Source organism: Bombus huntii, chromosome 1, assembly GCF_024542735.1.
Source record: "Bombus huntii isolate Logan2020A chromosome 1, iyBomHunt1.1, whole genome shotgun sequence".
NCBI classification, from domain to species: domain Eukaryota; kingdom Metazoa; phylum Arthropoda; class Insecta; order Hymenoptera; family Apidae; genus Bombus; species Bombus huntii.
Genome location: NC_066238.1, coordinates 15,202,625 through 15,223,811, shown reverse-complemented (window position 1 = coordinate 15,223,811; position 21,187 = coordinate 15,202,625). Strand labels below are relative to the sequence as shown.

Here is a 21,187-nt window from a genome sequence, read left to right as displayed (position 1 = left end):
CTAAAACCCGACGATCGGCCTATTGCAGCGAAACGTTCGCGATCGCCGCTTCTAACGGTGTTTCTCGATCGTGAACGAGCGACCGACGAAAATCGAACTTACGAGGAAACGATAAAGAGAAAGAGAAGCAGAACCGCTGCGCGGATATATACGGGTTATACCGTACGAGTTTCGAGAACGAGACCGTTGGGGATCGTGAGACGCTGCGAATGCCAGACACCGTACCGCGGTGAAAGTGATCCGAAATTAACGGGGACGCCTCGAGGTTCGTAGGCGTCGTCGAGCCAACGGGCACACGCGATTCAACGATACCTTCCATCTGGAACGTTATCAACATCGTAAAAATTCGTACCGACCGGGTAGGCACACGGATACGATGAACCGATCGAGTCTCGAGACGATCGCTGTTTCGTTTCCTATTTCCATTTTGTTGCGTAGAAAGTCGCGGCAACGATGCTGCAAAAAGACACATAAAGTAACGCGACGAGTATCTGCTCTCGAGATGGAGCTCATGCAGTGAGGCGGGAACACGTCTCGTTGAACATCGCTGAGAAAAACACGATCGTCGGACAAAAACGGAATTGGCGTTAAACTCGTGTTATTCGCTGAAAGCGCGAAAAACTGGACTCAGTCCCAACCACGATCCGAGAGTAATTGATCGAATGACTTAATACGAGTAACTTGTCGATTAGATGACGACACGCGTGCAACGCGTATCGTCCTTGTCATCGTCGTTGTCATCGTCCTTCGATCGCTCTATTTCGTTTCTCTCGATCGCCAGTACATTTTCAACGGTACGATTAATTCTCCATTCGAAGGATAAACGCGCGAACGCAGGACCAAACGATAAATCGATTGCCACGAATCTCGCAACGAGACTCGTGTCGCCGAAGATGCTACGATACGAAGACACGGCACGCGACAGACACGGCTAGACGACGAGAGAAAAAAGCTATTACCGGAAAGCTGGTTCGGGCCTTTTCTCTTCGGTGCAGCCGACGCGGACACGATGTCTCGAAGAAATCGCCGCGGAATTCTCATGAACGAGCAATACCGTGAATGGATGCCGTTCGTGGTGGTAATACCGATTATTGTATGGGAGTCGTGCGTGTGGCTAAGACCGGTTGGGGTCGTCTCCATAGCGAGACCGAGCTGTGTTCCATACGGCAGAACGAGTCACCGGCATGCGTGGGCGTATTTCTCAGCTATCGAGTCTTCTCGCTCGTTATTTTCCGATGCTTACTTCTATTGCCGCCCCAAACGATTTTCTCGATTCCGTGCCGAGATTCCACGTGTCTCCGACCACTTTCAATACGGCCTTACCAAAATGCCTTTTATCGCCTTTCGTCCAATCCTGTTTGGTTTTTTCTTTGGTCCACTTATCAACGTCGAATTCCGAATTCGTGAACGTTCGGCATAGCTCGCGAGAACTATCGCCGGAATGCGCGAAAGCTGTAAAATACTCGAGCGACCAAGAGCGATCGTGGGATCCTTGTCTGCGAGTTCCGAGCACATACCTGTTTGTTGACAACAGACGCGGCTCGGAGAAACTCGTCTAAATAGCGTTTCCCGCGTCAGCCGTGAAAGGACACGTTCCGCCAAGTTAATTAGCACGGATAATTGGAATGCGAATAAATAGAATGATTATCGGTCGTACAATCGGCATTTACACGTTTACAATTTACTCGACGGATTCGCTTGCTTTCTGTTCGTTTCGACGACTATCGGGGAAAAATTGGTCGATCGATGATTAAATGTAGAATCGTATGTAGAAAAGGCAAGTAAGGGTAGGGCGTACGTGAAAGAGGACACGAAGGAGGAAGCGTGGCGCGTTGAATGATATCGATTGAAAGGAAAGAGAAGAAAAGGGGGCGAAAGGGAGACGACGCGATGGGTTGCAAGCGCACGGCGAAGAGAATTCCAGAGATTCGGAGAGAGGAAGCGCGAGGTAAGGGGGCGAGATCGGTCGAGACAGCAGCGGTGGTGCACGATTCGTCGGTAGTTGGGCCAAGGAAAGGGACCTATTAAAGAACAAAGCGGTGCTCTTTGCGACGGCGATAGATGTACGAAGTACCTTAGGCTACGGGAGATGCCGCGTTGACCTTTAACTGTACCCGCATGCCGCAATACGCTCACCTGTATTCTAGCGCAATCCGTTCGCGTTCTCGCTGCGCCGCGCCGATCCTGCTTCTGCTCCTGCTCCTGCTTTTGCTCTTCGCCTCGTCTCGTCCCACCTCGCCTCACCTCGCCTCGCCTCACCTCGCCTCACCTCACCTCACCGCGCCTCACCTCACCTCACCTCACCGCGCCTCACCGCGCCTCGCCTCATCGCGCCGCGCCTCTCCTCGCCTCACCTCACCTCACCTCACCGCCGCGCCGCGCCCCGCCCTGTCCCAACTGTCTTCACCTCTCTTCATCTGGCCTCGCCTAGCTACAGTTCGTTCTATCTCACCTCACCTAGCTTCGCTTGGTTGCAACCGAGGCAACGGTCTCAAGATGCATACGCTTCGAGTCCAGTTAACTTTTCTCCAGCGCGAAAACCGCGCTTTCCTTCGAACGAAATCCCGCTTCGCCCCGTTAACCCGGAAAGTTACGCTAACCTAACCAATTACATACGCGGTATTCGCATATTAAAGGGTCCAGTGTTTGAATCTCATCGCGTTAATCTAGCAAATTTTAATCGGTCATTCGCCCAACGGTATAGAAGGTCGTTTTGTGCCGCGTTACAAACGCAAACGCAAAAAATTCCTTAAATTACGCCCCTAGCAAAAGTTACGAAGCATCGATACGCATTGTATCCGTTTTTGTTCCAGGTGAAAAACCGTACCAGTGTCAGTGGCCAGAGTGCGAATGGCGATTCGCCAGAAGCGACGAATTAACTCGTCACTATCGAAAGCACACCGGTGCGAAGCCCTTCAAGTGTGCCGTGTGCGAGCGTTCCTTCGCCAGAAGCGATCACCTAGCACTCCACATGAAACGGCATCTTCCGAAGCAGCACGCCAAGTGACCATACCGCTCTTCCGAGATTCCATCTCCGTCTCCGTCTCCGTCTTCGTCTTCGTCTTCGTCGAACGACTCTTCGAGTGTACGCGTTCCTAACTATGCCGATCTCTTCGAGCCTCTCCCAGATTACCAGGAAGAAATTTGCAAACTTAACTCTTTCTTTTAATCCAGCTCGAATTCGAGTATTGGGCCGAAAATCCTTGGAGAGTCTCTATGCGCGTTTCTCTTATTCCTAATTATATTTTCGTTTGAACTGATTTCGCGATATTCCGAATCGTCATCGTTACTTTCTGTTACATTTTCGTGGACAGTGATTGGAAAGTAATCGTATAAACAAACGAGTGTCGTGGCTAACGAAGAATCTTTGATTGAATCTTTCGCTGACTTCAACGATGCGTGAGACGACGAGAAGGGTTTCGATAGTTTCGATCGCTGCTTTTTACGAATGTTAATCGCTTGTCTCGATACACGATAATCGTCGAGATAATAGCTTATTTACCGCTCGTGATTACGAATACGTTACCGTGTTTGTTCGCCCGATACGATGAAAGGCATACACGCAGTTACGATCGTAGTGGCTGGACCACTACCGATGTACTACTACGTGTTTTCTGCTGTTTCAAGATAGTCGTTTTTAAATAAATGTTAACGATAAATATAAATTGCATTTAGCGCTGAGACTTTAGATTTCGAAAGCTTCGTCGCATTGCGAAGTTTCGTTCGTTGCCCGAACTACGCCATAGACGTAATAAAAACAAACGAAATGTCAGGTACGTAATTTGCAGATTCGTATATCTATCGACGTTGGAGCGAACATTTCTGTCTCAAATTCTCTTGAAATGCAAAGTAAATCTTTAATTGGTAGTGTTCATTGGTGTGGACGACTCGTGAGTAAAATCGTCTAATTTTAATTCGGCCTGCGTTCTATAGTTGAAAGTTTTCGGCAATTCCACCCGTCGCTAACGTGCACGTTCCGATTTACTACGATATAATTATGTAGATCGTTCTACTTTCGGCCGTATAATTTACAATTTACAGAACTCGTTGACGTGTAAAATATCTTCTTCTTGAAATCCGATGTTCGTGCAAAGGTCAACTGAACGCGCGTCGTTCAACCGACGAGACGACATTGCAGCAGAAATGTAATTTTTCGAGAATGTGAGTAATTTTGAGCAACTGTATCGTTAGAATGTTCGTCGGTGATAGATATTAAAATTCTGTCTATTTCGTTCGTGCGAGACGAACGAGTAAATCGAGCAAACGTTCGAACACGGAGCAATCAGACGTGAGAAAGGCTAAATTTTTTGCGAGAACGGCTGCTGCCAGCAGTATAATGGCATCTATTTTGTACTAAGCTAACCACAGTAGCGAGGGAGCCGATTGCAAGAGGACGCGAACGTCGATAAGAATGCGCATAGAAAATTCTCCGCTCCGAAGAAAGCGTTAATTTATTTGTTTGTGTACATAATGAGGATATGTCTATAACGAGTTAAGTTGAGAAGTGGTTTGTTCACTGGTGATCTTTTTATCGCTATTTTCCGTCGCTCGCATTCGTTTGCATCGAATCCCCTCCGTTCCGCAACGAGGAGAGTCAATCTAGGTTTTGTCGAACGATCGCTAGATCCATAACCATGCTCTCGATACGACTTACGCGAGAAGAGTCGACTTATTATAGTGATGCCTTATGTACAAATTCGTTTAGGTACGTTTCGTCTACGTATATGTGTATATTATATGTATGTATATGTATATTGTATACGTGTATATGTACGTATACACATGTGTATGCATATAAATATAAATATACGTATAATCGTCGAAAACTGTCACGCCGCATTCTTTGCGGCTGAAAGGTCTATGCACTTTTATGTGTGTATACGTGTAAAAAAGCGATGCATATCCAATACGTATGTAGTTAGTGTAATATTATCTGTATAATATGCGATTTAAATATTTGAACCGGTAACTTTCGCGTCGATTCTGCGATTTTATCTTATTTACATTCGCGAAAAATGGTACGCGTAATATATACATACGTAGATACGATAGATAACAAAACTACGATTTTCCTTAATCGTGAGTTAAAAACGAAAAAAAGAGATTTTCGCGAAGCAATGTAATATCTTCCCTTTTGTTCCTCGTCGTGTTTTTTTGATCTCTTTATTCTTTTCTTTTTTCCTTCTTTCCTTTCTTTCTTCTTATTCGGCTATCTTAAGTGAAATGTGAAAGGCTAACGCACAACTAGTTGCAAAAAACGTACGTATTATAACAATTATTCTATGATTTACCATTTTCTGCTACGGAAACAACTATAAATGTTTGCGTTTAAAAGTTAAAAATGTCACGTCTCGGTTTCCAATTACTTCCGATAGCAAATTTTGCCTTCCTCTTATATTCGAAAGTACTATTTGAGAAACAACAAATTCACAAACGTATATAAATATTCACGAATCTATGCTATTAATGATGCTAACACTCTTCGAGATAAAGGGTTAAATCTGCTTCGCGACTTTTTAACCCGCATTACCTCATTTTTTCGGCACTCTTCTTCCATGTCTGATCTTCGATCAATCCGTTTGCTATGCCAACATTAATCTTAACACAGATATACCTCATTTACCGAAATAGAAAATTCAAGGCTGTTGTGACGAAATTTCACGCATTTTCCTACACGATTTCCTAGAATTTTGTTCATAATGTTTGTAAATCGCTGTAATTTGTGTGTTGTGTAATTTAAATATATCACGATATATACGTATTATATTATCGCAAATAAACGCGTTTAATTATCCGCATTTATATTCATTATCATATTCAAAGTCTGTTACGATTAAGAATTTCATCGCAGCTATTTCATGAAGTATGTAATAGACAATGATGTAAAAAATTACTTTGCGGCGGAGGTATGTATATACCACTACACTTGATAAGCATCTATTTCTTGCAGCATATACATAAATTCATTTTTTCATTTGCATGCATAGAATAACGGTTTGTTTTTTTCCACAAACAACATTTAAATAACGCGCAAGTCAAAACGAATCTTCCACAAAAACTATATTATGTGAAATTTACATCAATCTGCGTAATACAACTATGTAAATTGTATCATCGATAAACAAACCTTTTGGTTGAAATTTTTGATGTGTTATTCGATTCGATTCTAACCTATATTTGATACGAAACTCGATGCTCGGAGCAGGATAAAGGTAATAAGGTACGATGTCACTCAATGTGACCATATCTGTATAAATAAAATATGAAAGCCCTAGCGAGAGACGTATATTTCTCATTTGGGAATATTTGAAAGCGCATTGCAAATTTCCCCTAGATTTCTAGTTAGTTGCTGGACGAAAAACTCGCAGAATCTAATCGATGAGAGACCTAATGCAGCAGGTGGCGCCATCTGAAAAATGGTAGAAAGATTAGAAAGTATTGTATTATAGAAAGAAGTAAAACATGGATGTGGATACAGCGAGCGATAATACGTCCATCGATGACAAGATAGACGATTTTTGTGAGAATCCAACGAGAGATGCTCTAACAGAAGGTCTTATGAGTCTTTTGAAACCTACGGTGGATCAATTAGACGAAAGAATTCGTGCCACAAGGTATGTAACGTTTTTCTCTGAAATATGTATTTCGGTATAGATGTAAACATTCGACATGTTATTGATATAATGTTCCAAAGCTTTTCGAAATACTTGAGTATTGCATCGGCGTGTACGATCTTTTGACATTTTACTTATTTTGAAATTCATTGATTTCCACAGAATATGTCAAATAGAATTAAAACAACGAATTGAATCGTTGACGGAAGAATTGCAGAGGATCAACGAAGTATTGCAGTGTCCACTGGAAACAGATTCTTATGTTAAAAAGTTGATTAACGCTAAACATAAAATCACAATTGTTAGTAACATTTTACAAAGTACGCAAGAGCGATTGAATAAAATTCACCAAGCAGTGGAGAAAAATACAGTAAAAAGGAAAGCTTTACTGGATCGTAGCTCTCCATATGGTAATGCCTCTAATATTTTAAGTACAGAAGAACAAGTGGAAATAGAAAAAGGGGCTAACGTTTCTAAAGAATATGAATGAGGCACGATAGTACGTGTAAAACAATTGTGATACGTCCCTCTTTAGCTTTGTCTTTAATTTAGAAATATCTAAGAAAGGAACAAATTGTACAAAAATTCTTCTATATATTTTCCATGTATCATGAATACACCAATAGTTAGATTATCGGATAAAGATTTGGAATCAGTTTATGAACCTTCAGAGGATTCCTTCCTCTTGATAGATGCCTTAGAAGCTGATTTAGAGGTCCTAAAAGCTACAAAACCTGTGATGTGTTTAGAGATAGGTAGTGGATCTGGTATTGTAATTACTGCTCTGGCAATGGCATTGAAGAAACACTGCCAGTCTTACCATCTTGCGATCGATATCAATATCGATGCATGTAAAATTTCGAAGAAAACTGCTGCCGAAAATTTGGTAGAGGTAGATATCGTACAGATGGATTTATTAAACTGCATACGTAGCGATAGCGTTTTTGATATCGTGATATTTAATCCACCGTATGTGGTGACCAGCGACGATGAAATTTCTAACGAGCAGATTTTGTTCAAAGCTTGGGCAGGTGGTACAAATGGTAGAAAAGTTATGGAACGAGTGTTTCCTAAAATTCCTGATATTCTATCGAACACTGGAATATTTTATCTGTTAGTTATTAAAGAGAACGATCCCGAAAACATTTTACGTACATTTATGGATTTGAACATGGTAGGCAAGATAGTAGCAGAAAGAAAAATCAGGGGAGAGCATTTGTATATATTAAGTTTTACGAAAATAAAATAGCAGTATATGTGTATATATGTATATCTTGTTTGTGTATATGTTTGTACCTGATTGATTAAGGGAATTCCTTTAACGAAAGAAGTGGTAAAAGAGCGTTTCATTTTTCGTTGTTCCATTTTTTATTTCATACGGTCGATAATTATATGACACATAACACGCATGATTGATGAAATTTTGTACAAATTTATAAAGTATGAATATAACTCGTCGGTTAAGAACTAAAATCTGAACAGACGATAAAGATGTAAACATAAAGTGAGAGAATTATTTGTTACTACGTATGATTTGCATACATATATTATACTTGCCATATTGTATAGTTATTCTTAATCGTAAAGTTTGTTGTACTTGTTAACGATCGGTCATATCTCTAACAATGCGAAGGAAAACGACAGTTCAGCGAAACATGAAAACAAACAAAAAATACTATAAGCGTACAACGATTTTCTCGCTATTGTTATATATATACTTATGTATTTGCGTACCATTGTCGAACGGCGTTTATCGTCAAAACACCGTTGTAAATAACAGGCATATTTGACAATTTACAAATACTATGTTGGAAATTTGCCGTCGCTTCGTGTTTAAAATAAAAAACTTAATTTTAGTTTTATTGAAGTACGGCAGTTGGATATCTGAAACTTCGGCACAAGAGAAATATGGCGTGAAATTGACATTACCAGTATTAAAACGAAACTATGTGATATAACCGATATAAATAAAGTGAAAATACGTGGTTATTACCCCCCGAGAAATGTCGCAAGGATGCTATACTGCGATAAAATGTTTTTCGCGTCATCGATTCTCTCTTGTGTGCAGCTTGTCATTCTAGATTACAAGCGATGAAGATGAAACCTAATACGAAAGACAGGCACGTTAGGAAGCCGATAGCTTGTAACGAAAGATACGAACGCTAACGGATAGTCGTGATCGTAACGTCAGTCGATCAGCCGTGACCATTTGTCGATACCGAGTGAAATTCCTACGAATAGATGACTTTCGATTCGTATACTCGTTGCAACTTGACGTAAAGCGTAACCGCACTGATAGTAGTGACGAGAATGGTAGTCAAGAAAAACGAGATCGCGGTATAAAAGCCACTGTATGTCATGCAAACGTTCATTGAGCTTCTTGCAACTTCCTCAACGGCAGTTTCCTCGAGCTGTTCCAAAACTTGGTTGCTAGCTTTGCTCAAGTCCTCCACCATGATTACTTTGAAGCCACGAGCGACGCGTATCGGATCCGAGAGTGGCACGGCCGAACTGTTCGATGTCGTGTTTGTCGATGTCGACATTATCGATCGTCGCCGTCTACCCGGTTCGATTTGCTGAAAAGACCAAGCAGCATAACGTTTTGATTTAAACTGATAACGAAATAGGTAAGTTACGAGAATATACATAATCGATTATTATGTTTAATTATTACGATTACGTTGTAATGGGATTACCTGATTGGTATTTGAACATGGTTCGCAATCGGTCTTGCACAATTCCACGTTGCATTCGATGAACAGGTCCATCACATCGGGGAATTTAAAAGCTTGAAAGTACGCGTACGCGATAATCGATGCCCCCGTATTTCCCGTATCGTTCGTCTTTTGGAATGCACCGAATAATTTAGGTTTCAATATACATCCCATTTCGTCCGTCAGTTGTAACGTGTTAGTGGAAGATTCGTCGCGAGCGATACAGTCACGAACCTTAAAGCATACACATCCATCAGTACGATTAAGAAAGATAAAAACAGAAAGCGTTTTCGTGCGCATTACGAAACCTGGTCGGTACCTGAAGATCGAAGGCGGGATCTCCTTCTACGGAAACGACCAAAGTCATGGTCTCTCCGATCTTAACGAGGCCATCGGCAGTAGGCGCGAACGGTCCCCTTCCCACTTGTATGTCCAACTTAGCGCTCGCTGTGTCACCGCTGAACGTTACTGTTTCTTGATTCAACATGTCCACGGAGAAGTTAACCGTCAAGGCTTTATTGATGTTTCCTTCCCAGAGGCAACGAACTCTGCGTACCGTGTCCCAAACTTCTTGTATACCTGGTTCGTTCTGAATGGAACGAAACGAAGAAAGAAACATAGAAGGAGAAGTAAGTGACACGAACGTCATCGAAACGATGATAAGGAAGCTTCGCGTCTACGGATCTACCTGTAAGACGAGTACGTTCTCCAAGTATGCTTGGCCAGCTTGCCCCGCGAAATCGTTGATGAATTGGGTGCCGCAGGAATTTAGATTCAACGTGAACGAATATCGAGTTTGTCCGGAATTCTGTGCCACGTACCTGCAATCTGGATTCGTATAGAATCCCTGCAAACGTACATAACGATGAATATCAGGCATCCCGTTGTTTACAGTTTACAGTAAACCATACGTTGCTCACCTTAGAATAAATGACTCCGTCAAAGACGCGGTTGAACTCAATGTTGATAGTCATCATAGTCTTGCCACACTCGACATCGAGAGCGTGAATATGCGGCGGGTGTTTCAAGTCATCGTCTTCCGCGTTTCCCTCGCCCGTTCCAGAAGCGCTCGATTCTACGACAGCGAATGAAATTCGATTACGCTCACGTTATTCCGTGACTCTCGGCGTTTCGCTCTCGTCTCTGTAGTTTCATCGAGAGGAACAAAAAGCAACAGCCAAAGCTAACCCAAACAAGAAAAGCTCACCTTCTCCGCCAGGGCCGGTAGCAACTCCGATCGAAGAGGTTCCAGGGGGTTTCACGACATTGGTTCCGCTGGCTGCACTGCCGGTATTTTGAGGAGGAAACGCTCCGCCAGGAGTAGAGGAAGGGTAGCTACTCGGCGAGGAAGGATATCCAGCCGTGCCACTTTGATCGTAGGAATTGGCCCCGGCGCCAGCGGTCGGATAACCGTTGGTTATGGTATATCCATCGTTAAAAGCTGATCCTTGCGCGGATGGCACGTAGGTAGGACTCGGCCTTTGAGTCGAATAGCCATAAGTAGTGGAGAAACCGGATGGCGTGGAGAATCTACCGGGTGCACTGGTGGTGAAGCCTGGTGTCGAGTAACCGTAACTGGTCGAGATTCCAGCGGAAGCGGAGGGTTGCTGAGGAGTGGAGCTATACGGCGGGAAAGCGGAAGAGCCAGCGTTCGAATAGGACGGTGTCGTGGTAGGACGAGGATTGTAAGAGGATGGTACGTAGGGTGATTGGTTGTTCGGTGGAAGATACGTCGATCTTTGGGTGGAGAACGGCGATGATTGTACGGTCGACTGACCGGATGACGAATCGACGTTCGGTGACGGTCTCTGGTAAGGATAATTCGTCGCCTGGTTCTGAGTAGGAGTCGTGTAGGTTGGTTGCTGGCTGGTCGAGGGCGCTTGGAAAGGTCGAGGTTTCTCCGGTGGTCTTTGCGTGCTATACGGCGGTAGATATCCTGGAGGATCCGACTGCTGACGGGCTGCAAAACGAACGATCTCGGCTGTGAGAATTCTTGATACATCGGTGTGTCGCGCAGAGCATTTGAAAAGCCTCGCGATTCGACGTTCAACGACAACCTTTAAATTCAAATGGTACGAGTCGCTGTATGAATGTTCGGACCGCGTACCTCGATATTTGCGTTTAGTCTCTCGTACTAGTAACACGCGCCTATTCTCTAATTCTAGATGCGTCGTTACACGTGCTTACGAGCGCAACGCTCCTCGTTATTATATTGGAAGTTCGATTAAAATACCTCTATTAGATGTGAGTTCTGCCGTGTGATTCTTATCGGTAATATGCTGTGAAACGGCTAATAAGCGTGCATTAGTGCGGATCCACGTTAAAATGTGGTTAATTGCATTTTCAAAATGACGGTTATTCTTCCGAACGATCTTACTACGATCGTCGAAAGTTTCGCAAGTATCTTTTCAGAGCTTCCGGGTCACTGACTCGTCCAAATATCAGCACCGTTTTCGTTCGCCCTTAAACACAGTTTTAACCTCCTCAGCGTCTCTCTACTTTTACACATGCATATGTATGTCGAAGGTATCCGTAGCAAAGTGACCTAATTATCATCGACGATTAACAAAATCGTAGAGCTGATTCCTCGCGGAGGTAAAAAGCATGATTGGCGTATCAGAAGACTGAAGAGGTCGAAAGAGGATCGGTGAAAGGGTAAAGACTACTGGAGAACGCATTGCTTTGGAAATTGCATTCTTTGTGTTCTAGGGTTTGCCTCTCAAGAGAGTAAGCTCCTTGTGGAGAACGTACGTTTACGTGCGCCCTGTCGGTAGATCCCTTGAATCCACTCTAGGATATTTTGCGCCATCACGTCTGCGGCCGATACCGGGGCAGCTCGCTGGATTCTCGAGTGTGCTAATGGATTTTAAACGATTACTTTGATCAAAACATTCGCAAACTTGTTATCCTACGTTATCGCTTTCTTTCCTCCCGATCTTGATCGTAGTCGAGGCAGACTCGACGATTCGATCTGTATCTTTCTTACCGACTGCGGATGATGACGTTCTCACGAACAACGCATGTCCACCTGGCATGTATTCCTGGCACACGGCTACGGCCACGAGACCAGCAACGGTCAGCAACGCTGCGATCTTCTTCATCCTCTTTACCTGTAACCTGTAACCAATTCTTTGACGACTCGTTTCTTCTCGTTCGTGGAAATATTTCAATGGGAACAAGTATAATCGATAGCTATTCGCCAATCGGAGAAATATCGAACGAGGTCGTTAACGAAGACACGAAATCTTATGTCTTTCGCGTGTACGTTCCAAGGCCGCGAACTCGTTTCCTGCCATACGAGTAAAGACAATGGAGGGCGCAACCGGTTGTTATCCGGTTCGCTTGCCTTTGTGACGCGAAAGGCTAACGAGCGCCGCCCTAATTTACAGTACGTAGCATTTTATCGCGAATATCGCGCGAAGCATAGGACTTTCGCAGACACGATGTCACGTGAACGATAATTTTGTCTGATGCCGTTTGGTCGAATCGACGGTATCTCGGCTCGTTTCCACATAATTCATCGTTTCGACAGAAAGCTTAACGAGAGCATCTCGCAAGGTACAATCGTTAAATAGTTTTCTGGTCCTGAGAAAGGCCGTTTCCACCATTGTTTCGCTCTTCTCACGTACGTGTGCCGGTCTTGCGACGTTTCGTCAGATCAGATTACGAGGAACCGGCAATCTTCTAATCTCCTATCCGTGCTGTAATTCGAGAAATTCGGTCGGAACACGAGTACGACTCGACCCGTGGCTAATCCGCTGTCGTTTGCACGCAAAGGAGAAGCTTTTATACGAAGAGAAGAAGCTTCTTTGTTCCATTCGCCTCCGGGTATATCTCAATACTCTGACACAGTGTTTTGCCGAGTCAAGCGATTCTACGTAACTTTGCCTATTTCGGCGTTTGAAAAAGGTCGGTTTTCTCTTTTTTCTTATTTTGGACGGTATTCAACGACGCAGAGAAAGTAAGCATAATCGGTTCGGATAGGAATCGTTTTCGTGAGAAAATCAGGAACCGTATTACGCGCACGTGTTACGATCGCCAAGGTGACGAAGAGAGGACGTTCACAGCTTCTGTATGCCGGACATCTCGAAAGAAACGAAATCATTAAGATTAACGGGACGTTTCGTTTTCTCCTCGTGACTCGAATCGACTTGATCGCGCTAGTACAAGTTCGTGCTCGGTAGGAAAATTCGAAACACTATCGCTTTTCACGAGTTATGAGAGGAATACCTGGCTGCATCCCCGGATGCTTTCCATCGATATCTCTCGGATGCGGATTCGATTCGTCGCGGCACGACGGTGAAACCGAATCGTGACGGTACCGTGCATACTCGGTCGATCGATCGTGCGCTCGTCACGCTGATAGCGGACGTGTTCCGATCACGACGCGCTGTTCTTCCCTCACAAACACCCGCACGTTGTCCACCGTTCCTTGTTCGCCGTTTCCCGTTTCTCGTTCGGGCAAAGGTTCGAGAATTGAACCGGCGCGCGGCGCGTCGTCGTGCTTCACCGAGGTGAAAGGTGAAAGTCGCGCTAGCCTCCAGGATAGAACACGCCGCTGATGCTTTTGCACAGTCCGCGTGGTCGTCGTACGGCGTCGCGTTAATGCGATACGCGCGCCGTTTCTTCCTTCCATTTTCGTCGATGAAATCAGATTTTCTATTTCAATTTTCATCCGCATTGGTGGAACGCGGTGTGTACGTACGCGCGGGGACGTAGCGCGTGCAAACAGTGCCTTCCCCGCGTCCTATTCATTAAAATAATATCCGCGTGGGAACAGCGTGGAGGGGACTCAACGACGTGTTAGGAATTGCGCTCAAAGTTCGCTAAACGATGCGTCGAGACAACAGACTGTACCGACGATTAGTCGCATAACGCGAAATTAGTAATACGCGCTAACCGATGAGCCAACCGTGTTTACGAATCGATCGTTAAAACACGTGCTTGATCGATTTTGAACTGGCCGTATTGTACGAGGTTTCTCAGTAATTTCCTTACGAAACGATGTCTTGGTGATTGTTAATAGTATAATCAATATATTGGGAAATAACACAGAGGAAACGACAGGTGGATAAATTATTTGATTCCGTGGGACGTTGGTCTGATTCGCTTCTTCATCGTTCTTTTTTTTTTTAATGGAACCTTATGATTTTTGTTCGATATCGTTTTAGATCATAAAAAGGCAAATTCATTGGCTTCGTTAAGCATACCGATCATTTAATCCGAAATTATTGTAGTTGACATATTTCGAACAAAAATTATTTCTCTGTAATTCGTTTGTTGTGTGGGAATAATGTCTCCGGCATTTGAATAAATCCATTCGAAGATTAATACGATTTCGGTACGTTCGAAATACGTACGTCGATCGAAATAACTGCAAGTTAAATGATCGGTTCGTCAGGTTAACGAGATCGGTGAATTTGTTTTTCAAGCTCTGAAATGATATCGAACTAAAAGTATAAGGTTCGATCAAAAGAAAAAGAAATTATAAAAATAACGAAATCTCGAAACATATGAGCACGATAAAAAAACCGAGTCACGCCGTAATCATTTTTTCGTGTTATTAATAATTACAGAGATATCCCTTTGTAACAGGTTCACCGAGACACCCTGTATATCGAACGCATAATTGTACAGCATTGCGCGCTAAAGCTATCGCGGCCGAGTGGAAAGAAATGGAAAATATATGGTAATGATATGTGTGGGAACGTCCCAATTTGTAAATATTCATATAGAAATTAAAAGAAGAGCGTGTTGCACAAATGAGATTGCGATTATATTAGAATAGAGCGGCGCATGATTTCGTGACTAGCTGATCGACAACGAGCGCGATGGCGATACAGATACACAGATGCGATTGTCCGGTATTCTTATATCTCCGATATAAGTACATCTGACAACGTTGTCCAGCGAAATTTCTATCATTTTCCCGATCCCCGGGTAGTTTTTGTCCCGTTCCGCTGACATTGAAAATAAAAGGAACAAGAAGATGATCGGAGAAAGTTTTTCTGATATTCTCTTTTTTTTTTTCATCCAAGATGATGGAGAATTCGGCTAATGGAACTCGTTATCGGATTCGGACAATCTGGGTATCACGTTTCCCAGGCAAAATATTTCAGGAAATTACGACCGCCATCACCCGTCACGAAACTCGTACACACTCGCCTGATGATTCTTTCATGTCATACCTATTAGCAAGGTAATGGGATATTTGATCGGCCTTTCTCTTTTAACGTGCAAACTTAATATCGTATTATCGCGAACGATTAAAATCGATGACGATGCGTCGACTGTTTACATACACATCCTCCGCATGTGTGTAAATAATTTGGCAATATCGTTCAGACGCCATATACGGTACGAGCGATACGCGAACAACGCGGCTGACGTTCGGAAGCTGATTCGTCCAATTCTAAACTCGTCTCGCTCGAGAAACCAGGAGAAGCCTGCGGGGTATGCAGCGCGCGGTAATTGCGAGCAGCGGTTCACGTTGGTAACGCAGTAGCGCGATTATCGTAGGGAAATTTGTCAGGTTTGTAAACAGCGGTTTGTAGAGTTTGCAAAGTTGGTAGGGGCAAAAGTGGTCATTTGCGGCAGCGCGATTGAGCAAGTGTAACGTGCACTTGAGATGCTGTGGTTTCGCTTCTGCGCCTCCACTTTTCGACTGGATGCGCCAGCTTAATAAGATGACGGAACGTTGCTCGTTCATTATCCGCATTTCGTAACAAGCCTCGCGCTAGACACAGGCTGCGCCGACCGAGATCGACCCAACGACCGTTTTTTACGCGTTAACGATACAGCTGATCGACGCACAGTGCACGGAGATCGCCGAATCATCCTCGAAAGCGAATCCTCCAACTTCCCGTTGCGTTAAACCGAGCAGCCTTCTTTTCAAAATACCCGAACGCTTTAGTTTGCACGCCTAAGCGGAAACCATCGGCGCATCGTAAACAAGCGGTGAAAGCGAACGACGTTTCGAAGATTATCTAGAGAAAAAAAATTATTGTAGCGCTATCGGATGCTAATCATGCTAACGAGAAGGGACAAGAGCGGAGAGCAGAAGAGCGTTTGGAGGTAGTTGCGAGTTGCGAGAGATCTGCTAGTGAAAACTGGCAGTTACGTCCGATAGGTCTGGGTTACGAGGACATCGATTGCCTTACGAGTCGTGAAACGCGATGCGCGCGGGTCTTTGTGTGCATGCGCGCGCGCAAATTGTTCCTCGTGGTTTCTACTTCGCAATGTCAGCCGGAGGCGGATCGACGACGAGGTCGCGTCGAACAGCCGGTTCGAACCTTTTTCTAAAACCGGTACGCGAAGGCGTATTCGTCTCTAGCTGCGGTGTGGCCATCGTGTAATTCGATAGAATTCGGAAACGCTGCGGCAAGTTGAGCGTTAATCGAATGTCGCAAAAAAGATTTTCCAGATATCTGACCGAGTCTCTTTAGAAATGACAAATGTTTAAAGCGTAACATAGGTTAGGCGTCGAGCGGAACTAAGGAAACTGTTTTCGTGTTCTACGGAAGCATAGGCTCCGTGGTTTCTCGATCGATAACAATTTTCTCGCCGAGTTGCGACAACGTTCGAATCGTGTTTCGCAATTCGAAGATTGTCTGTGATTTTCAGAGGGAACTCTACCGTCTCACGTTCGCCGTGTTACAACGGTCAAATCGTTGAATCGTTGAAACGAGATATTGCCGGCTAATTAGGGTAATTACCTTCTGTTGGTTCTTACCGGCAAAAGATGACGTACCGTGAAACCAACGAAAGATGATATAACGGAATCTAGTAAAACAGAAAACACGTTCGGATTATACGCGAAGAATTTAATTGTTCTCCGTGAGTATCGCACATATCGAGGAACATTGATTTTTACATGGAAAAAGTACCGAGAAATCGGCCTTCTCGCGACCTTCGTCACGGAGAAAGCCGAGAGGATTCGACTCGCCAAAAGCATCGGCCACGTTAGAAGGCGGCGATCATCCACGCAATTGCGATCCGACAAAATCACACACTCGATTACCCAAATATTTCGAAAGATCTCATGCTCCTTCGTATCGTTTTCGGAAAACTTTCCCTTTCCGCTTCTTCTCGATGATATATGACTTTCTCTATAGGTGTGGACACTTAGGACTTGGGACTCGCTCCCGGCGACGAGAAACGTTAAACGAAGATTGCAGCATCTACGCTTCGAGTTCTTTCTACAGCCAATGAAGTTGCGTCATTTTATTGGTTAAAGAACGCGCGGAGGAATTTTTTCACGTGTGTTTTGCTACCTTCGACCTGGATTCGAACGAGAGATGCCAAGGGTCGGCGAAGGAGGAAAAGCCTGAGTACCACTGATCTAACGATTATCGTGGAGTCGCGGACACATCGCCGATGTATAGCGTAAGTATGCATACAGCGCGCTTTCTTCGGGATGCGGCTACCAAAATCAACCGTCTTCGTTTTGTCTCTCGCTCACGCTTTCGCTCTCGCTCTTACTCTCACTCTCGTTCTCGTTCCGCGTTCTCGCGTTCGCTCGTCTGTCAGATCCTCGCGTTTGCTTATCGTTATCGACACCGCTTTCTTTCGTTCGGTGAATATCGGTCTTGGTGGAACCTGAATTTTGCACATTCTCAAAGGTATGTTTATATCGCGTGCACGCGTCACGAACTCCCTTTTGTAAAATAAAGCAACTAAACCGTAACTAAAGCAACAGCTCCATGCGTTGTGAACGTGGAGGCCGCGCAGTATCGAATCGAATTCGATCTCAGCCTCTGCGAATTCCTCGTGCTGCGACTTGTAACTTTCCCACCGTTTTTCGTTACATCGACGTCGAATTTGTACGAACGACATAGCCGTTAAAAGGAAGAAAAAGCGAATCGATATACTCGCGTTTCGTTTAAAGTTGCGTGTAAGTTTTAACGTAAATAGTCTCGCTCGGTGTAGACTATAGTCACGGGCAACATCGGTCATTCCGCACACGAAACGTGGCTTTCTTCTTCGCGGTGCAATGAATTTGTATCTCTCCTTCCAAGTTCCATGCGTTTTCTACCGTGTGAAAATGCAACGCGTGCTCGTAAACGTCGCTGCATTCGCTGGTCTTCGTTCTAAACATCGATCGATTCGAGCGATTCCTATCGAGAGGAGTTTGCGAATATCGCGGACGATGCTCCGTGCGTTTGTCACCACGACGCTTTCTCCCCAGAGTTTGCTCGTGGTGGCGCGAACCGCGGACGATCGGGTTGAAATTTTCGATGAGAAAAGAAAAAGAAAAAAAAAGAAAAAATAAAAAAAGATAAAAATAGGAAATTGTAAAGAAATGGACGGAAACGAAATGCGAGCAAAGTTCAGACACTCACCTCGCAGCGAAATCCTTTTGACGGGAGACGAACACGAAGCCGATCTTCCCTCGTGATTCGTGCGGAAGATTTGCGTCGTGCACACGCTTGTGAGAAAGGTGAGAGTGAATAGCTGGGAGCATCTTCATTCAAGCTTTATATAGGTATTGTACCCCCTTTCCTAGCCGGTTTGTAGAAAGAGCGTGCCATCGCTGTAGCCTAGCGTAATTGTATCGTCAACAGGAGCAGCGACGAATCAGAAAAATGCATCAACGAAATTACGCTATGCGAAAATTCCTCCAATTTCCAGGATTCGTTTTAACAGCTGAACGAGGTGCGAAGCTGGTTCGTGCGGTCTTTCCAATCGAGTTTCATCGTCCACGGTTCTATTGAGTTGGCAACTAAGTGATTGCGGGTTTTGTCATTAGATGGTATTGACAAAATCCGCAATCACTTAGTTGCCAAGCCAATACATTCGTCGAAATAGTTTTTCTTTTATCTCTGGAACGCTCGCCGATTAGTGGTCTTTGTTGGAGTGCGTGCGACGATTCACGTTTCTCCTTCTAAAATTGTAAAATTGGTTATCGAATAATCGATTATCGTCGTGCTCGGTCTCACGTGTTTCCCATTTATTACGCAACGAACAATTACATTGGCCACTTCTCGCGACGCTAACCTCACATAGAGCGGCAAAAATGTTGGTCGCCTCGTTTCCACTGGTACTCCGGTTAAATCGAATCGAAGGAATTACGGTTGCCTGGCAAACGTTCGCCGGCAACTCGCGAGAGTCACGTTTTCTGGGTTCGCGGCACGCGTATACGCACTTACGCGTGTTTATCTCGCCGACTCTCTTCGATGTCGGGCAAATCCATAAACCATGGTCCGCGTGAACAGACGGTAACTTCGTCGCAGCCGATGCACGCATACCGCATCCGCCGGTATTACCAACGAAAGAAAATATTTTTGTTAATTACGATCGAGGCTAACCGCGTGCAAAATTATGGAAAATGAAGAGAATTTGTCAAAAGTTCAAACGTTCAGTTTCAAAAAATACGAAAATACGCTGCGTAATGGCGAAAGTTTGACAAAGAGAGATACTGTACTTGCCGGATTTTTCGTGTTTAAAAGGTCGCTGTAATCGTGTTATTTTTATTACCAGCTTTCTACCGGTGCTCGTAAGAATTTTAACGTCTCAAAACTTTCATGATTTATTAGATGAGTTACGTCACAACCGTAGAGCGAAGCGATAATCGAAGCGCGCCAAACCTATCGATAACGATTATAGCACCGAAAACGGGATGGACAATGGCGAGCTTTTAAAAAGTCTATCGATTTCGTACTCCTTTCAACGTGAGTATTTTCGTTTAAAGACACGTTTAAAGACAAAGCAAAGAGAAGGAAGCGGAAGAAAGTCAAGTTTCCGAATATCAGCGATGATTGATTAATCGGTATCGATATAACTGTTTGGTGGAAGGAAAAGTAGCCAGAATGCTGAAAATCGTCCTTTTGGATGAGGACTTATGAGAAACTGCAACGATTTTTCGATATATTTCGCGGTATGTTTAATTGCATGATCAGTGACAGACATTTGGATCGAGGGGATTGCGCGGTGAATATTTTAAGCGCAACGATAATTTGATGGCAGCTACGAGCCGTATTAGCTGGATTAGCTGTATTAGCTGGATTAGCCGTATTAGCCGTGTTAGTCGTATTAGCCGAATCGATGAGAAAATTTCAGGCTATTAAATCTGTTACGTCGTGCGGTGCATGAAAACAACGGACGGCGATTTACTGCTTTTCAACTTAAATTTCAGCTTTATATCTACGGTTACGGTCTGTCGTTATTTTTACGACTTACGCCATAGTTAATTTCCCTTTTTCTTCTCCTTTTTACTACTATTATTATTCTTCTTATTATTATTATTATCGTTCTTGTTGTTGCTGTTACCAATATAATTAATTACAATCCGAATTAATTTTGGGATTAAATGGAAGTATATATAGTTCGACGTTTCTTAGTTATATAGCTATTTGGTTTAGACGCACAGAAGAACTACGATTATATGTATTCCGCACCTTGGAACGTTTGAATCATCGAGGCAAACGTAAGAATGAATAGACGAGCGAAAGGTTCTCTTAATGTTCGAACCCAGACTGACCCGTTTGATACTTCTTTAGTTTGTCCGTTACGCAACGAAGAATGCAAATTCGTTGTTGACTAAAGCAACGGATGGTATTCGTCATAAAAGAGTGACCAAGTTTCAGAACGAACTATTTTTTATGCAAATACAAAAGGATAACGAAGGAGAAAGTTTTGCGACGCAGCAGCACCCTGAATAGTCGTGTAACTCGCTTTGGGCGCACATTACGAGGCAAAAAGTGCTAGGAACGATTGATAAGAAAGGAATAAAAATTTAACGGACAAGAAGGACACAGAAGTACATAATTAGCAATTGGAACGATTTGAACGTAGCAGGCTGTGACGGAAGGCAGTGCGGCTGTTTACACAATAGTTGGTAAAGGTGGTATCCTACCTTAT

At 43.9% G+C, this 21,187-nt stretch overlaps 4 protein-coding genes across 10 annotated transcripts in view; 3 read left to right on the top strand and 1 right to left on the bottom strand.

The window, feature by feature from the left end:
- The window catches only part of LOC126865988 (putative uncharacterized protein DDB_G0277255), a 45,309-nt gene extending 39,515 nt beyond the window's left edge, over positions 1 to 5,794 (top strand). For all 3 annotated transcript variants that reach the window (XM_050619004.1, XM_050618998.1, XM_050618992.1), the window contains one exon: positions 2,814 to 5,794. In XM_050619004.1, the coding sequence (XP_050474961.1) occupies positions 2,814 to 3,007 (194 nt within the window). In that variant the 3' untranslated portion in view covers positions 3,008 to 5,794. The remainder of the gene's footprint in view (positions 1 to 2,813) is intronic.
- On the top strand, positions 5,713 to 7,149 carry LOC126866028 (SNAPIN protein homolog). The gene is made up of 4 exons (XM_050619087.1): positions 5,713 to 5,906; positions 5,988 to 6,220; positions 6,335 to 6,614; positions 6,777 to 7,149. The coding sequence occupies exons 3-4, from the start codon at positions 6,463 to 6,465 to the stop codon at positions 7,102 to 7,104; spliced, it is 480 nt and encodes a 159-aa protein (XP_050475044.1). The 5' UTR covers positions 5,713 to 5,906; positions 5,988 to 6,220; positions 6,335 to 6,462; the 3' UTR covers positions 7,105 to 7,149.
- A 75-nt stretch (positions 7,150 to 7,224) lies between these two features.
- On the top strand, positions 7,225 to 7,878 carry LOC126866010 (methyltransferase N6AMT1). Its single transcript, XM_050619028.1, has one exon. It carries the CDS (start codon positions 7,225 to 7,227, stop codon positions 7,861 to 7,863), a length of 639 nt encoding a protein of 212 aa, XP_050474985.1. The 3' UTR covers positions 7,864 to 7,878.
- Positions 7,879 to 8,435: 557 nt separating this feature from the next.
- Positions 8,436 to 21,144, bottom strand: LOC126865966 (uncharacterized). 5 transcript variants are annotated; one of them, XM_050618946.1, is made up of 10 exons: positions 19,300 to 21,144; positions 18,670 to 19,211; positions 12,315 to 12,445; positions 12,080 to 12,184; positions 10,536 to 11,288; positions 10,249 to 10,403; positions 10,017 to 10,175; positions 9,648 to 9,917; positions 9,311 to 9,562; positions 8,436 to 9,190 (listed from the first exon to the last, which is right to left on the bottom strand). In XM_050618946.1, exons 2-10 carry the CDS (start codon positions 18,795 to 18,797, stop codon positions 8,846 to 8,848), a joined length of 2,298 nt encoding a protein of 765 aa, XP_050474903.1. In that variant the 5' UTR covers positions 18,798 to 19,211; positions 19,300 to 21,144; the 3' UTR covers positions 8,436 to 8,845. The 5 variants fall into 5 exon arrangements, with proteins under 5 accessions (XP_050474903.1, XP_050474910.1, XP_050474919.1 ...); XM_050618953.1 differs by having other exon boundaries at positions 19,325 to 21,144; XM_050618962.1 differs by lacking the exons at positions 18,670 to 19,211; positions 19,300 to 21,144 and adding an exon at positions 15,631 to 15,927.
- Between the last annotated feature and the right edge of the window lie 43 nt (positions 21,145 to 21,187).

Bases quoted from the DNA above. Each gene is read 5' to 3' on its own strand.
- LOC126866028 (XM_050619087.1), top strand. From the start codon at position 6,463: ATGGATGTGGATACAGCGAGCGATAATACGTCCATCGATGACAAGATA. The intron at 6,615-6,776 runs GTATGTAACGTT...TGATTTCCACAG, and splicing joins GAAAGAATTCGTGCCACAAG to AATATGTCAAATAGAATTAA.
- LOC126866010 (XM_050619028.1), top strand. From the start codon at position 7,225: ATGAATACACCAATAGTTAGATTATCGGATAAAGATTTGGAATCAGTT.
- LOC126865966 (XM_050618946.1), bottom strand. From the start codon at position 18,797: ATGAAGATGCTCCCAGCTATTCACTCTCACCTTTCTCACAAGCGTGTG. The intron at 12,446-18,669 runs GTGAGTGTCTGA...AATTGGTTACAG, and splicing joins CAAAAGGATTTCGCTGCGAG to GTTACAGGTAAAGAGGATGA. The intron at 9,191-9,310 runs GTAATCCCATTA...TGGTCTTTTCAG, and splicing joins CATGTTCAAATACCAATCAG to CAAATCGAACCGGGTAGACG.